The 15,480-nt window shown below is 47.5% G+C and overlaps 1 protein-coding gene across 1 annotated transcript; it reads left to right on the top strand.

Moving 5' to 3' along the window:
* The first annotated feature begins 3,389 nt into the window (after positions 1-3,389).
* LOC137355312 (protein FAM241B-like) lies at positions 3,390-7,828 on the top strand. Its single transcript, XM_068020299.1, has 2 exons — positions 3,390-3,689; positions 7,436-7,828. The coding sequence occupies exons 1-2, from the start codon at positions 3,591-3,593 to the stop codon at positions 7,679-7,681; spliced, it is 345 nt and encodes a 114-aa protein (XP_067876400.1). The 5' UTR covers positions 3,390-3,590; the 3' UTR covers positions 7,682-7,828.
* Positions 7,829-15,480: the final 7,652 nt, after the last annotated feature.

Below are 15,480 nucleotides of genomic sequence, written 5' to 3'. Positions count from 1 at the left end.
AATCACCCCCACTCAAAATCAACCCCCAACTTAAAATCAACCCCCAAATCACAATCAACCCAGAAATCACAATCACCCCCCACTCACAATCAACCCCCAAATCACAATCAACCCCCAACTCAAAATCAACCCAGAAATCACAATCACCCCCCAATCACAATCAAAACCCAAATCAAAATCAACACCCAAATCAGAATCACCCCCGAAATTACAATGCTCTCCTCTGTCAGCCTCTCTAACCTACACTGTTAACACCTTCCAGCCCCATTCAGATCCTGAATCGTTGTGGGTTTTGAACTGACCACAATGTGAGTGTTTAACTGTGACCATAGCTTTTCGCTAAAATGTTTAAACTTCGGGTAGAAACTGTGCAGAAAACGGGAATTTGGGGCGGGGGGAGTTGAGGCTGGGGAGGGGGGAGAGTTGAGGCTGGTGAGGGAGAGAGAGTTGAGGCTGGTGAGGGAGAGTTGAGGCTGGGGAGGGAGAGAGTTGAGGCTGGTGAGGGAGAGAGTTGAGGCTGGGGAGGGAGAGAGTTGAGGTTGGGGAGGAGAGAGAGTTGAGGCTGGTGAGGGAGAGAGTTGAGGCTGGGGAGGGAGAGTTGAGGCTGGTGAGGGAGAGAGTTGAGGCTGGGGAGGGAGAGTTGAGGCTGGGGAGGGAGAGAGTTGAGGCTGGTGAGGGAGAGAGTTGAGGCTGGTGAGGGAGAGAGTTGAGGCTGGTGAGGGAGAGAGTTAAGGCTGGTGAGGGAGAGAGTTAAGGCTGGTGAGGGAGAGAGTTGAGACTGGGGAGGGAGAGAGTTGAGGCTGGGGAGGGAGAGAGTTGAGGCTGGTGAGGGAGAGAGTTGAGGCTGGTGAGGGAGAGAGTTGAGACTGGGGAGGGAGAGAGTTGAGGCTGGTGAGGGAGAGAGTTGAGGCTGGGGGGAGGGAGAGTTGAGGCTGGGGGGGAGAGAGTTGAGGCTGGGGGGGAGAGAGTTGAGGCTGGGGAGGGAGAGAGTTGAGGCTGGGGGGGGAGAGAGTTGAGGCTGGGGGGGGGAGAGAGTTGAGGCTGGGGGGGAGAGAGTTGAGGCTGGGGGGGGGAGAGAGTTGAGACTGGGGAGGGAGAGTTGAGGCTGGGGAGGGAGAGAGTTGAGGCTGGGGAGGGAGAGAGTTGAGGCTGGTGAGGGAGAGAGTTGAGGCTGGTGAGGGAGAGAGTTGAGGCTGGTGAGGGAGAGAGTGGAGGCTGGTGAGGGAGAGAGTGGAGGCTGGTGAGGGAGAGAGTGGAGGCTGGTGAGGGAGAGAGTGGAGGCTGGTGAGGGAGAGAGTGGAGGCTGGGGAGGGAGAGAGTTGAGGCTGGTGAGGGAGAGAGTTGAGGCTGGTGAGGGAGAGAGTTGAGGCTGGTGAGGGAGAGAGTTAAGGCTGGTGAGGGAGAGAGTTAAGGCTGGTGAGGGAGAGAGTTGAGACTGGGGAGGGAGAGAGTTGAGGCTGGGGAGGGAGAGAGTTGAGGCTGGGGGGGAGAGAGTTGAGGCTGGGGGGGAGAGAGTTGAGGCTGGGGAGGGAGAGAGTTGAGGCTGGGGGGGGAGAGAGTTGAGGCTGGGGGGGGGAGAGAGTTGAGGCTGGGGGGGAGAGAGTTGAGGCTGGGGGGGGGAGAGAGTTGAGACTGGGGAGGGAGAGTTGAGGCTGGGGAGGGAGAGAGTTGAGGCTGGGGAGGGAGAGAGTTGAGGCTGGTGAGGGAGAGAGTTGAGGCTGGTGAGGGAGAGAGTTGAGGCTGGTGAGGGAGAGAGTGGAGGCTGGTGAGGGAGAGAGTGGAGGCTGGTGAGGGAGAGAGTGGAGGCTGGTGAGGGAGAGAGTGGAGGCTGGTGAGGGAGAGAGTGGAGGCTGGGGAGGGAGAGAGTTGAGGCTGGTGAGGGAGAGAGTTGAGGCTGGTGAGGGAGAGAGTTGAGGCTGGTGAGGGAGAGTTGAGGCTGGTGAGGGAGAGAGTTGAGGCTGGTGAGGGAGAGAGTTGAGGCTGGGGAGGGAGCGAGTTGAGGCTGGGGAGGGAGCGAGTTGAGGCTGGGGAGGGAGAGTTGAGGCTGGGGAGGGAGAGAGTTGAGGCTGGGGAGGGAGAGAGTTGAGACTGGGGAGGGAGAGAGTTGAGGCTGGGGAGGGAGAGAGTTGAGACTGGGGAGGGAGAGAGTTGAGGCTGGGGAGGGAGAGAGTTGAGGCTGGGGAGGGAGAGTTGAGACTGGGGAGGGAGAGAGTTGAGGCTGGGGAGGGAGAGAGTGAGTTGAGGCTGGGGGGGGAGGGAGAGAGTTGAGGCTGGTGAGGGAGAGTTGAGGCTGGGGAGGGAGAGAGTTGAGGCTGGTGAGGGAGAGAGTTGAGACTGGGGAGGGAGAGTTGAGGCTGGGGGGGGGGAGGGAGAGAGTTGAGACTGGGGAGGGAGAGTTGAGGCTGGGGAGGGAGAGAGTTGGGACTGGGGAGGGAGAGTTGAGGCTGGGGAGGGAGAGTTGAGGCTGGGGAGGGAGAGTTGAGGCTGGTGAGGGAGAGAGTTGAGACTGGGGAGGGAGAGTTGAGACTGGGGAGGGAGAGTTGAGGCTGGGGGGGAGGGAGAGAGTTGAGGCTGGGGAGGGAGAGAGTTGAGACTGGGGAGAGAGTTGAGGCTGGGGAGGGAGAGAGTTGAGGCTGGGGAGGGAGAGAGTTGAGACTGGGGAGGAAGAGTTGAGGCTGGGGAGGGAGAGAGTTGAGGCTGGGGAGGGAGGGAGAGAGAGAGTTGAGGCTGGTGAGGGAGAGAGTTGAGGCTGGGGAGGGAGAGAGTTGAGGCTGGGGAGGGAGAGAGTTGAGGCTGGGGAGGGAGAGAGTTGAGGCTGGGGAGGGAGGGAGAGAGAGAGAGAGAGTTGAGGCTGGTGAGGGAGAGAGTTGAGACTGGGGAGGGAGAGAGTTGAGGCTGGTGAGGGAGAGAGTTGAGACTGGGGAGGGAGAGTTGAGGCTGGTGAGGGAGAGAGTTGAGACTGGGGAGGGAGAGTTGAGGCTGGTGAGGGAGAGAGTTGAGGCTGGGGAGGGAGAGAGTTGAGGCTGGGGAGGGAGAGAGTTGAGGCTGGTGAGGGAGAGAGTTGAGGCTGGGGAGGGAGAGAGTTGAGACTGGGGAGGGAGAGAGTTGAGGCTGGGGAGGGAGAGAGTTGAGGCTGGTGAGGGAGAGAGTTGAGGCTGGGGAGGGAGAGAGTTGAGACTGGGGAGGGAGAGAGTTGAGGCTGGTGAGGGAGAGAGTTGAGACTGGGGAGGGAGAGTTGAGGCTGGTGAGGGAGAGAGTTGAGGCTGGGGAGGGAGGGAGGGAACGAGGTTTTCCCCAGTCCGGCAACATTCTGCCGCCCCGCGATGCCGGAGCTGCGGAGAGGGTTTGAGGAAGGAACAGTTCGCTCGGAGTTTATTTTCTGTAACACTGATGACTGTCATTTCCTTTCGGAGCCTGTGTTTGGTGTGGGCAGCATTAAAACAGGAAGGAATTCTGTGCATGGGACAGGGACAGGGGCTGAGCAGATATTGCAATCTGATGTGCAACTTGCATTTTGCAGCCTTGCTGATTCTCTCTTGTCTCTTTTCCCTCTTTGCTCTTCCTCAGGCTTTGGGACAGTTTACAGGAAAATGGTTCGTATTCTGGCGAATGGAGACATTGTGCAAGATGACGATCCTCGGGTTAGGAAAACATTTCAGCGCAGAGAGGATTTGAACAGACCCCGGCAGGTAGGTGTCAATCAGCGGCAGATTAAAAGGGGCCAAATGACCTTTGCAACATATGAGCGAAGAAGTTTATAAAGTTACCAGCTGGTGACAGGCTTATTCAACAAAGTGCGTCTGTCCCAAGACATTACTGCCCATTTACCTCCTCATCCCACTTAAAAGAAGACAAACAAGTTGCTCTAGATTTCCTTAAAAGAAAATTACCTTCTCTGCTCTTGAATTTTGAAATAGTGCCCCCTCAAAATTCCTGGGATCTTGCTGTGCTGCCAGTGAGCCACCTCCTCCAGTTAGTTGTTTAATTGTCCACCACCATTCACGGCTGGATGTGGCAGGACTGCAGAGCTTAGATCTGATCCGTTGGTTATGGGATCGCTTAGCTCTGTCTATCGCATGCTGCTTACACGCACACAGATAGTCCTGGGTTGTAGCTTCACCAGGTTGACACCTCATTTTGAGGTATGCCTGGTGCTGCTCCTGGCATGCCCTCCTGCACTTTTCATTGAACCAGGGTTGATGGTAATGGTCGAGTGGGGGACATGCTCGGCCATGAGGTTACAGATTGTGATTGAGTACAATTCTGCTGCTGCTGATGGTCCACAGCGCCTCATGAACGCCCAGTTTTGAGTTGCTAGATCTGTAGGAAATCTATCCCATTTAGGACAGTGGTAGTGCCACACAACACGATGGAGAGTATCCTCACTGTGAGGACAGGACTTCATCTCCACAAGGACTGTGTGGTGGTCACTCCTACCAATCTTGTCATGGACAGATGCATCTGCAGCAGGCAGATTGGTGAGGATGAGGTCAAGAATGTTTTCCCCTCTTGGTTCCCTTACCACCTGCCGTACACCCAGTCTAGCAGCTATGTCCTCTAGGGCTCGGTCAGTAGTGGTGCTGCCAAGCCACTCTTGGTGATGGACATTGAAGTCCCCCACCCAGAGTACATTATGTGCCCTTACCACCCTCAGTGCTTCCTCCAAGTGGTGTTCAACATGGAGGAGTATTGATTTATCAGCTGAGGGAGGGATGATGGGGGCTGCCATAGTAGGTGGTAATCAGCAGGAAATTTCCTTGTCCATGTTTGGGCTGACGCCATGAGACTTCATGAGGTCCGGAGTCAATGTTGAGGACTCCCAGGGAAACTCCCTCCCGAGTGTATACCACTGCACTGCCAGGTCTGCCCTGCCAGTGGGACAGGACATACCCATCGATGGAGATGGTGGTGTCTGGTACATTGTAAGTTATGATTCCGTGAGTATGACTATGTCAGGCTGTTGCTTGACTAGTCTGTGAGACAGCTCTCCCAACTTTGCCACATCCCCCAGATGTTAGTAAGGAGGACTTTGCAGAGTTGACAGGGCTGGGTTTGCCATTGTCATTGCTGCTGCCTAGGTTGATGCCGAGTGATCCGTTCGGTTTCATTCCTTATCTACCTTTTAGTGTTGAGGTACAACGGAGTGGTTTGCTTCGTCATTTCAGAGAACATTTTAAGAACCAAACACATTGCTACGGGTCTGGAGTCACATGTAGGCCAGATCAGGTAAGGACAGCAGATTTCCTTCCCTAAAGGACATTAGTGAACCAGTTGGGTTTTTGGCAATACTCAACAATGATTTCCTGGCCATCATTAAACTAGCTTTTTTTTTAATTCTAGATTTTTGCTATGGTGGGATTTGCACCCATGTCCCTAGGGGAATACCTGGGTCACTAGTCCTAGTGACAATACCACAACACCACCATCTCCTCTGTTAGCTTAAATCTGTGTTACTAACTCTTCTGCCACTGGAAATGGTTATTTACACAATTTAATGAAATACTTGAACCATCAAAATCCATGATTTTGAACGCCTCGATTAAATCTCCTCTTAACCTTCTCTGCTCTAAGGAGAACAATCCCAGCTTCTCCAGTCTCTCCACGTAACTGAAGTCCCTCATCCCTGGGAACATTCTAGTAAATCTCCTCCGCACCCTCTCCAAGGCCTTGACATCCTTCCTAAAGTGTGATGCTCAGAATTGGCCACAATATTCCAGCTGAGGGTGAACCCTATATTTTATAAAGGTGATTTAGATTAGATTCGAGATACAGCACTGAAACAGGCCCTTCGGCCCACCGAGTCTGTGCCGGCCAGCAACCACCCATTTATACTAATCCTATACTAATCCCATATTCCTACCAAACATCCCCATCTGTCCCTATATTTCCCTGCCACCCACCTATACTAGTGACAATTTATAATGGCCAATTTACCTACCAACCTGCAAGTCTTTTGGCTTGTGGGAGGAAACCGGAGCACCCGGAAAAAACCCACGCAGACACAGGGAGAACAGGGTGATCTCATCCTATCCCTTCTAATGACATCTACAAGGTGAGAAGAGGAGTAAGGAGAACGTAAGAAATCAGAGGAAAAATAGGCTTTACGGCCCCTCCAGCCTGCTCTCCCATTCACTAAGATCACGGCTGACCCTTGACCTCAACTCCACTTTCCTGCCCGATCCACAAATCCCTTGATTCCCTTCAAATCCAAAAATCTATTGATCTCAGCCTTGAATACACTCAACGATTGAGCTTCCATAACCCTTTGGGGTAGAGAATTCCAAAGATTCACAACCCTTTGAGTGAAGAAATTCCTCCTCGGCTCAGTCTTAAATGCCTGGGCCCTGAGCTCTGGAATTCCCTCCCATAACCTCTCCGCCTCCCTCTCCTCCTCTAAGACGCTCCTTAAAACCTACCTCTTTGACCAAGCTTTTGGTCACTCATCCTAATATTCCTATGTGAAGCATCTTGGGACATTTTACTATACTAAAGGTGCTTTATAAATGCAAGTTCATAGAATCATAGAATGATACAACACAGCAGGAGGTCATTCAGCCCATTGGACTTGTGCTGGCTCTTTGGTGGGGCTCTCCAATTAGTCCCATTCCCCTGCTCTTTCCCCATAGCTCTGTAAATTCTTTCCCTTTTCTTTTGAAAGTTATTATTGAATCTGCTTCCACCGCCCTTTCAGGCAGCGCATTCCAGATCACAACAACTCACTGTGTAAAAAAAAAAGTTTCCTCACATTGATTCTGTTTTCTTTGCCAATTTCTTTATATCTGTGTCCTCTGGTTACTGACCCTCCTCTGCTGGAAACAGTCTGTTATTTTATATCTCTGAAAGACATTGAGAAGTGCGATTAATATCTCCAAAACGCCTAATCTCGTTTCTCAACAAATTTCAGTCACAAGTCCCTTTTAAAGGTCTCAGCTGATCTTCAATCAACTCTGTTACCCGAGAATCTGATGCTGTGTAAGAGGGGCAGGGATTTATTCTAATCTCTAACCTTGACCATGGCTTGAGAGGTTTGTCCTTTAAGCTGCCTGACTTACATTGATGCTGATTATGAGTGAGTACAGGGGTAAGTAACACAGTGGGTCTGTTACTGGACTAATAACATGAGTTCAAATCTCACCAGTTTAACAAATCGGATTCAGTATTTAAAGAACAAATCTTGTGTTAGTAAAGGAACCCTGAAGCTGTCAGATTGTCATTAAAACCCAACTGTTCTTTAGGGAAGGAAATCTGCCGTCCTTACCTGGTCTGTCCTAGATGTGATTCCAGACCCACACCAATGTGGTTGACTCTTAGCTGCCTCCTAAAGTAGCCTAACCTGCTCACTTGGGGCAACTAGGAATGGGTAATAAATCTCAGGAACAAAAATGGTGCTGGAATGTTGATTTTTTTTTGTTGTTGTCCTATCTTTTCCCGCCAGGGTTTCATCCATAACTCCGAGAATACAAACCAGCTTTATCAGGGACAAGCCAATCAAGGTCGCTCGCTGTTTACGGACATGAATCAGCGATTGATTAACATGGGCTTTCCACGGTGGAATCTGGGAAATCAAGTCATTGAACCAATCATGTCCGTCCTTCTGATCCTGCTACTAATGTTGTTTGGAATGCGTGGCCTTCTCCTGATTGGTGGGCTGTACCTCTTTTCTCAATTTAGTCAACGGTAACTCAATTAGTTGTCAAGTTTTTCTATCCGACGCTGTACATGTACATGTATTCATGATTTTTCTTTTTCCTCCAACTTGTAAAACTGGTTAACAGAAAATATTTACAGTTTGAAACATAAAAAGGAAAAGGGATTGGTTAACCATCAACTGCTCGATTGTCTGGAATGTTTGGCTTTTTTTCCTCATAGGATTGTCATCGAGCAAGTGTTTCATAAATGCGGACTTTGAAAAAAAAATCATTCCTCAGTTTAATTGCTTTAGGATCAACGTTACTTTTAAATCTCTGTGTGCTGATTTGTCGAGTTGATTGAAGTCAGTCAGGAAGTAAAACACTGGTGCCATGGTGACCATGAAGTTAACGCTGTTGCCATGGTGACCATGAAGTTAACAGATTGTCGTAAAACCCAACTGGTTCCTTTAAGAAAAGAAATCTGCCATCTTTACCCGGTCTGGCCTATATGTGACTCCAGTCCCACACCAATGTGGCTTACTCTTGATTATTTTAAGATAGTGTCTTCCTTGTTTTCAATTACCCCAAGTTTTGGCTGACATCAAGAGAAAATCAGCAATTCTGTAAAAGTCTCCTGTTTCCACCAGTCAGAGTTCCTTAAACAAGTTTGAATTTTGAACTTCCTTTCGCATGTTTCCAGCTCTATGGATACAGCAGAGAGTTGTACTACCTGAGCTGTGGGCCTCATGTGATACAGGAACTCAGCAATGTCATCTGGAGGCTGTCTCTGGAAAAGGTCCCACACATAGTTTCACACCAGGTGCGACATCTTCGTCTCCCAATCATTCCCAACACCCAGCAACCAGGGCAGGTTTCTTAGTAATGTTGGTAATCCAGCTGAGGAAAATCTCGGATAAAATTCATTGAACTGGTGCAGGGTAGTACGTGGTACAGAGTTAGGGCATCATGCCTTTATACCTAATCCCTGGGCTTGAATGAAACTCAGACTGATGGAACAAAAGTCACTTTTCTCTCAGTGAAAAGGTGATTAATTCCTAGGAATTAACAGCATAAAAATTCACACAGCACGCCTGAAGTCACTTCCAATTGAAACTGCCTGCTGTAATCTCATTCCCCTGCCCTTTCCCCCTATTCTTTCTTTTCAAGTACATAATAATGTCCCTTTTAAATAATAGCAAAATACTGCAGATGCTGGAAATCTGAAACAAAAACAAAAAATGCTGGAAATACTCAGCAGGTCTGGCAGCATTTGTGGAGAGAGAAACAGAGTTAATGTTTCAGGTCTGTGACCTTTCGTCAGAACTGGCAAAGGTTAGAAACATTAAAATAAAAGCAAAATACTGCGGATGCTGGAAATCTGAAATAAAAACAAGAAATGCTGGAACCACTCAGCAGGTCTGGCAGCATCTGTGAAAAAAGAAGCAGAGTTAACGTTTCGGGTCAGTGACCCTTCATCGGAAACATTTCTTGATTTCAAGATTGATAAGAATGGGTTCTGATGAAAGGTCACAGACCTGAAACATTAATACTGCTTCTCTCTCCACAGATGCTGCCAGACCTGCTGAGTAATTCTAGCACATTTTATTTTTGTTCCTTTTCAATTTACTTTTTAGCCTCTGTCTCAGTACCCCCGCCCTCCATTTGTAGTAAAGTATTTATATCTCTTAAAAGGCACAACAGAATTTGTGCCCCCATTTGTGGCAGCATCCCCTTAGTTTTCTCAGCAAGCCTCTAAGTACAATCCCCTTCCCCAGGTCTTTGCTGATCTCCCAGTCCCAAATATGGATCTTGAATGTTGACCCCAGGAAGTCCTCAGAATCCTGCTATCCTCTGCTGGAGTCCAATGAGATCCTCCACCTGCCATCTTTCCAGTTTCTGGAGTACTGCAGAGAATCGCCTCTGATATCACCAGCTCAGACCCGTTGCCAGGAAGTCCCGACTGCCAGCTGACATTGTAAGTGAAGTGACAGAACAAGCATAGAGGATCTAGATGCTGCCCGACAACTTCTGCAAACTTCTTGGGAGTTCCCAATGACTGAATCGCTGGGGGTTAAAGAGGGAATTGTTCCTGGTTCCCCAGCACTGTGCGTGAGCAAATTAACAACTGATCACCCAGCCTCATCAACCAAAGTGGTACAACATCATCATGGCACTGTGCATTTGTATATAACCAGGCCGCACAGCTTCTGAATGTTGGCATGTTATCAGGCTGCCTTCCTTCAGGGCTGTGAATGATGAAAGTCCAATAGTTTTCCTTCATGACTGTTGTGTCACCTGTCTGCTACACTCTGCTCTTGGCTGTACGATGCCATTGAGAGCTGACCCAGTGGAGGACCCAAATGAACGAGTGTAATCCACACATAGTTCAATAGCACATTCACCAAGTTGGAATTTTAGGTCACGGTAATGGCGTGATCTGCTTTACCAAAAATCTCACCCTTGTAATCACCGTGAAATAACACTGGTGCCCTGTAATGGTTCGAGGAGATGGTTGTGAATCATCTGCTCAATATTGAAGGAGTGATTCTTAGACTTAACATGAACTGGAAATTGTTACAAACAACTGTTTCCAAAGAATAGAAGACAATGAAATAAATCTTATTTGCTTTGGCAGCTTATAGATTATAGACAATGAAAGTGTGTATCTGATTTGTGAGACCTTATTAAAAATTATATTACAGAAGGTATCACATTTGATATCTTTGTGGTTTGTTCTCAATGAGTATAGTGTGTTTTTGCCTTTTTTCGAAAAACTTGCCAAGAATTCTTGAAAAGCAGAATTTTTTTTAAGCATGGGTAGAAATTGGAGAAGGAATTAATTATTGAATAAAGGTCTGTGCAGGTCTTCAGTCGTTACTCTCTCTTTATCTTACCGTGGTGCTTTTTAAAATTTTTCCACGGGATGTGAGCATCCCTAATTGCCCTTGAGAAGGTGATGGTGAGCTGTCTTCTTGAACCGCTGCAGTCTATCTGGTGCGGGTACACCCACAGTGCTGTTAGGAAGGGAGTTCCAGGATTTTGACCTAGCGACAGTGAAGGAAAGGCAATATAGTTCCAAGTTGGGATGGTGTGTGGCTTGGAGGAGAACTTGCAGGTGGTGGTGTTCCCATACATCTGCTGTCCGTGTCCTTCTAGGTGGAAGAGGTCGCGGGTTTGAAAGGTGCTGTCGAAGGAGCCTTGGTGCATTGCTGCAGTGCATCTTGTAGATGGTACACACTGCTGCCACTGTGCGTCGGTGGTGGAGGGAGTGAATGTTTGTAGATGGGATGCCAATCTCACTGCTGCTTTGTCCTGGATGGTGTCGAGCTTGTTGAGTGTTGTTGGAGCTGCACTCATCCAGACAAGTGGAGAGTATTCCATCACACTCCTGACTTGTGCTGTGGAGATGGTGGACAGGCTTTGGGGAGTCAGGAGGAAAGTTACTCGCCGCAGGATTCCTAGCCTCTGACCTGCTCTTGTAGCCACAGCATTTATATGGCTGCTCCAATTCTGTTTCTGGTCAATGGTAACCCCCAGGATGTTGATAGTGGGGATTCAGCAATGGTAATACCATTGGACCTCAAGAGGAGATGGTTAGATTCTCTCTTGTTGGAGATGGTCATTGCCTGGCATTTGTGTGGCCTGAATATTACTTGCCACTTTTCAGCCCAAGCCTGGATATTGTCCAAGTCTTGCTGCATTTCTACACGGACTGCTTCAGTATCTGATGAGTCGCGAATGGTGCTGAACATTGTGCAATCATCAGCGAACATCCCCACTTCTGACCTTATGATGGAGGGAAGGTCATTGATGAAGCAACTGAAGATGGTTGGCCCTAGGACATGACCCTGAGGAACTTGGGGCTGTTTGAAGTAACTTCAGAATCAGGAAGTACGAGAAGAACATTTGCAGTTCATACCCAACTAAGATAGAATCATAGAACTTTGCAACACAGAGAAAAGGCTATTTGGCCCAACATTCCTGTACTTGCTCTGTGAAAGCTACCATTCAGGCCCTCTTCCCGATAGCCTTTTCAAATTGTTCCATTGTTTTCATGAATAAACTTTATTGAAAAACAGATTTTTATTAGAAGAAAATATAAAGTCAAATAGAAAAAACATGTCAAGCAAATCAAACAGGACCAGGAGAGGACAGAGTGTGGGTGGATGTAAAATGAAAATATATCAGTCAGAAACAGACAATTTAAAACTTTACTTGTTGGCCCCTCTCTGCAGATGCGAATATTGGAAAGACTTGTTGGCTCATTTGCAGTTTTTATGAAGAATATGTCACTTATCCATTAATAATATTTGTTTTATTTGGTGCCATTTGGTATCTGGCTGCAGATCTTGAGGTTTCATTTTTGGTTTTGTTCTCTTGCACCCTCTAGAACAAAAGTTTTGTTCAACCCATAGTTCCAACAGCCTTATGCTGCTTTTAGGTTGCTGAGGTTTTACAAGCAAGAAATCCATCTTTTTATATGAAATCCTGTCTCACCAGCACAGATTAAAATGAGTAAAGTGTGGTCCTTATTACACTTTCCCTTCAGCTCCCATTTCCATTCTCTTGAAAGCAAAGTCCTATACATAACATTTATCTAGAGGCAACTGTCTTATAACTACTTGTTTAGAGCTTTTTGGTTTTACTCCAATGAATTTCACACAGTGGCTTTGCCAACCATACACATTCCATGAATTAATACATTAAAAAAAAGACAGTTGTACCTTTCAGACTGGCTTTTAGGATTGTGTGTTTGTGTTCTTGATAAGATTTTGCTAATGTTGGTGGCATTGAACCTATTATAGAGTCACTAAAACTAAAGTATAATTTGCAACAAAACAGCCCTGCAGCACTCAGCTATTGCCTGTAACTCGAAACACACAAAGGATAAATAGCGGTGAAGACAAAACCTAGCAGACCTGCACTCCGCACGTTCAGCAGCGATGATTCACAATGACCCTGCTTTGAATGAGCAGGGTGTTGGGTTTGTTCAGGTCTATAAACTACAATTGCAAACACAGACTGGGACAGACGCAGGTCTGTGAGATGTTGATGTTTCAAATTGAAGTTCAGCTCATTGTTCTGTTATTTTCATGAATGCTGTCTTCCCCCATTCCCCCCAAACCCCCTCCCCTCTCGTTTTTTGCTTTCTGTGCATAACTTTTAATTCAGTTTTGGGAACTTGAGTGAGATTATTTCAGGCTCCATGGAGCTGCCCTTTACAAATTGACCCTGAGGTTGCTGCAGCTCGTGGAGTTATGTTCATTCAGTCACGTTCCAACTTTTATCACAGCAGCTTTCAAACTTTATTATGTGAGGTGAACCCTGTAAATAGTCATCCAATCCCCGGAGCCGCCTCTCCATATAATTTCTTTAAAACACTGTCAGCTGCTTAAAGGGAAAACAGTGCGATCACTTTAGAAATTGTTTTTGTTTTAATTAATAGGTGGCATTAGCAATAGGGCCTGGATTAGAAGGAGCCATGCGGGGAGCCCAGTCACAGCAAAATGGGAAATATAGAGGATCTCATAGCAATCAGACTGCCCGGCTCCTAGCTAGAGAGTCTCACCTGACTCTCGGCGGCAGCGGGGATTTAGCAAACAAAATATAGAATACAGAACTCAAAAAATACCTCACTCAAAACCTACAATATCCCTTAAACCCAGGTAGGCTGAATTCTGAAGACCTTATTGGGAAGTGTCAGGGAACCCAGATCCCAATGTGGACGCCACTGGGGTAAGAGCCTGGTTTGAAAACCTATCCTGGTGAGAATTATCCGCCAGCAGAAGTCTCTGGAGGTTCAGCTGCGTTTATTACAGCGAAGCAGTCTGCTTTGAATCTCAGAGAAGGTGCATTTTTCCACTGAAGAAGACCTGACGGTAGATCTTCAGATTTCTCGCGTCCTGAGTGAGGATCCAGATACCATGAGCTGCGGATGACCAAAGACTCAGAACATTGACCCCCCACCTTACCAAAATATCATGGTGCAATTTCTATGGCGCTTGTCCCAAATCGACCACCGTTACTTTGGCGATCAACCGGGAGAATCTTCACAGAAACTCAGCTCCCTCATTCATACCAGAATTCACTTTTCAGCTGCATACCGTCCTGAGGGAATCTGCCAGCTGATTGTAGGTGGTCTCACATGAAAAGACACAACACATTTGTACATTAAAACCTAAACCCGACCCTACTATTTCTTTTAAAGGTTCCCTGTGATTGGGCCGGGAAGGCGAAGATGTGTAATTACAAACTGGGACCACAATGTCATCACTAATCATTTCTGCTTCAACAAATCGTACCGTAAGGAATTCCAGACTGAGCAGCTGAAGGCACTTTATCAGTGATGGGATAGAAGAGGCCAGACTGAGAGGAGTGGAGTGTTTAGGGGTTGCAGAACTGGAGGAGCTCACAGAGACTATGAACAGATTTAACCCTCAGGATGAGAATTTTACATTGGCGACATGGGGGACTGAGGGCTAATTGGCACCATGAATTTTTGTTCCACTAGAGTAGGAAGGATTATAAAAACCAAGGCAGGTCGATGGAGTTGAGATACAGATCAGCCATGACAGAACAGGCTTGAGGGGCTGAATGGCCTACTCCTGCAGCAGTGTTGCGATGAGTGAGACGGTGCAGGATAGGATACAGGCAAAACCAGGTTCCTAGAATGAATCTCCTGAATGGTTCAGTATTTTGTGCAGTCTGACATATTTTGTAACATTAAATAAAGCCCATTCAGGACAGATACTTCCATCAAAAATTATATCTTACTGCAACTATCAATTCTTTATATTGATTACCTACACCAAGCTTAAAACAATGTGATTCACATGCACAACATCCAGAGATGTGGCTGGTTGAAGCTGTATTTACTCTAACTAATTAAACTCACAGAACATCAAGACAACTAGATCAACTGGGAAAGTGGGCAAGGGATTGGCAAATGGAATTTAATGCAGACAAGTGCGAAGTGATGTATTTTGGGAAGTTAAACCAGGGCAGGACATGTACAGTGAATGGCAGGGCCCTGGGGAGTGTTGTTGAGCAGAGAGACCTTGGGGTGCAAGTACATAGTTCCCTGAAAGTGGCAACACAGGTAGACAGGGTGGTGAAGAAGGCGTATGGCATGCTTGCTTTCATCGGCCGAGGCACTGAGTATAAGAGTTGGGACGTCAAGTTACAGTTGTACATAACGTTGGTTAGGCTGCATTTGGAGTACTGTGTGCAGTTCTGGTCGCCGCACTACAGGAAAGATGTGATTAAGCTAGAGAGGGTGCAGAAAAGATTCACAAGGATGTTGCCTGGTTTGGAGGGCTTGAGTTATAATGAGAGATTGGATAGGCTGGGTCTGTTTTCCCTGGAGTGAAGGAGGCTGAGAGGCGACATGGTAGAGGTATATAAAATTATGAGAGGCATAGATAAGGTAGATTGCCAGAGTCTGTTGCCCATGGTAGGGGTGACTAAAACTAGAGGGCATAGGTTTAAGATGAGAGGGAGGAGGTTTAAAGGGGATCAAAGGGGTAAATTTTTCATACAAAAAATAGTGGGTATCTGGAATGAGCTGCCTGAGGAGGTGGTGGAGGCAGGAACAGTAGCGACATTTAAGAGGCATCTGGACAGGTACTTGAATGAGCAAGGCATAGAGGGATATGGAATTAATGCAGGCAGGTAGGATTAGTATAGATAGGCATTATGGTCGGCATGGACGCGGTGGGCCGAAGGGCCTGTTTCTATGCTGTACGACTCTATGACTCTATGACAGATAACTCCTTAATGTTCCTTATAAGCAGAGAGACTTAGGAGCTATGTGCACTGACTTTATATAACTGAGTCATGTATGTGAGCA

The sequence above is a fragment of the Heterodontus francisci genome, chromosome 42 (assembly GCF_036365525.1).
Source record: "Heterodontus francisci isolate sHetFra1 chromosome 42, sHetFra1.hap1, whole genome shotgun sequence".
In the NCBI taxonomy this organism is placed as follows: domain Eukaryota; kingdom Metazoa; phylum Chordata; class Chondrichthyes; order Heterodontiformes; family Heterodontidae; genus Heterodontus; species Heterodontus francisci.
This window is presented reverse-complemented; position numbering and strand designations above follow the sequence as displayed.

What these genes read in the sequence shown, in the direction of transcription:
- LOC137355312 (XM_068020299.1), top strand. Translation starts at nt 3,591, where the DNA reads ATGGTTCGTATTCTGGCGAATGGAGACATTGTGCAAGATGACGATCCT. An exon ending in ATTTGAACAGACCCCGGCAG is followed by an intron (nt 3,690 to 7,435) that starts GTAGGTGTCAAT and finishes TTTTCCCGCCAG; the next exon opens with GGTTTCATCCATAACTCCGA.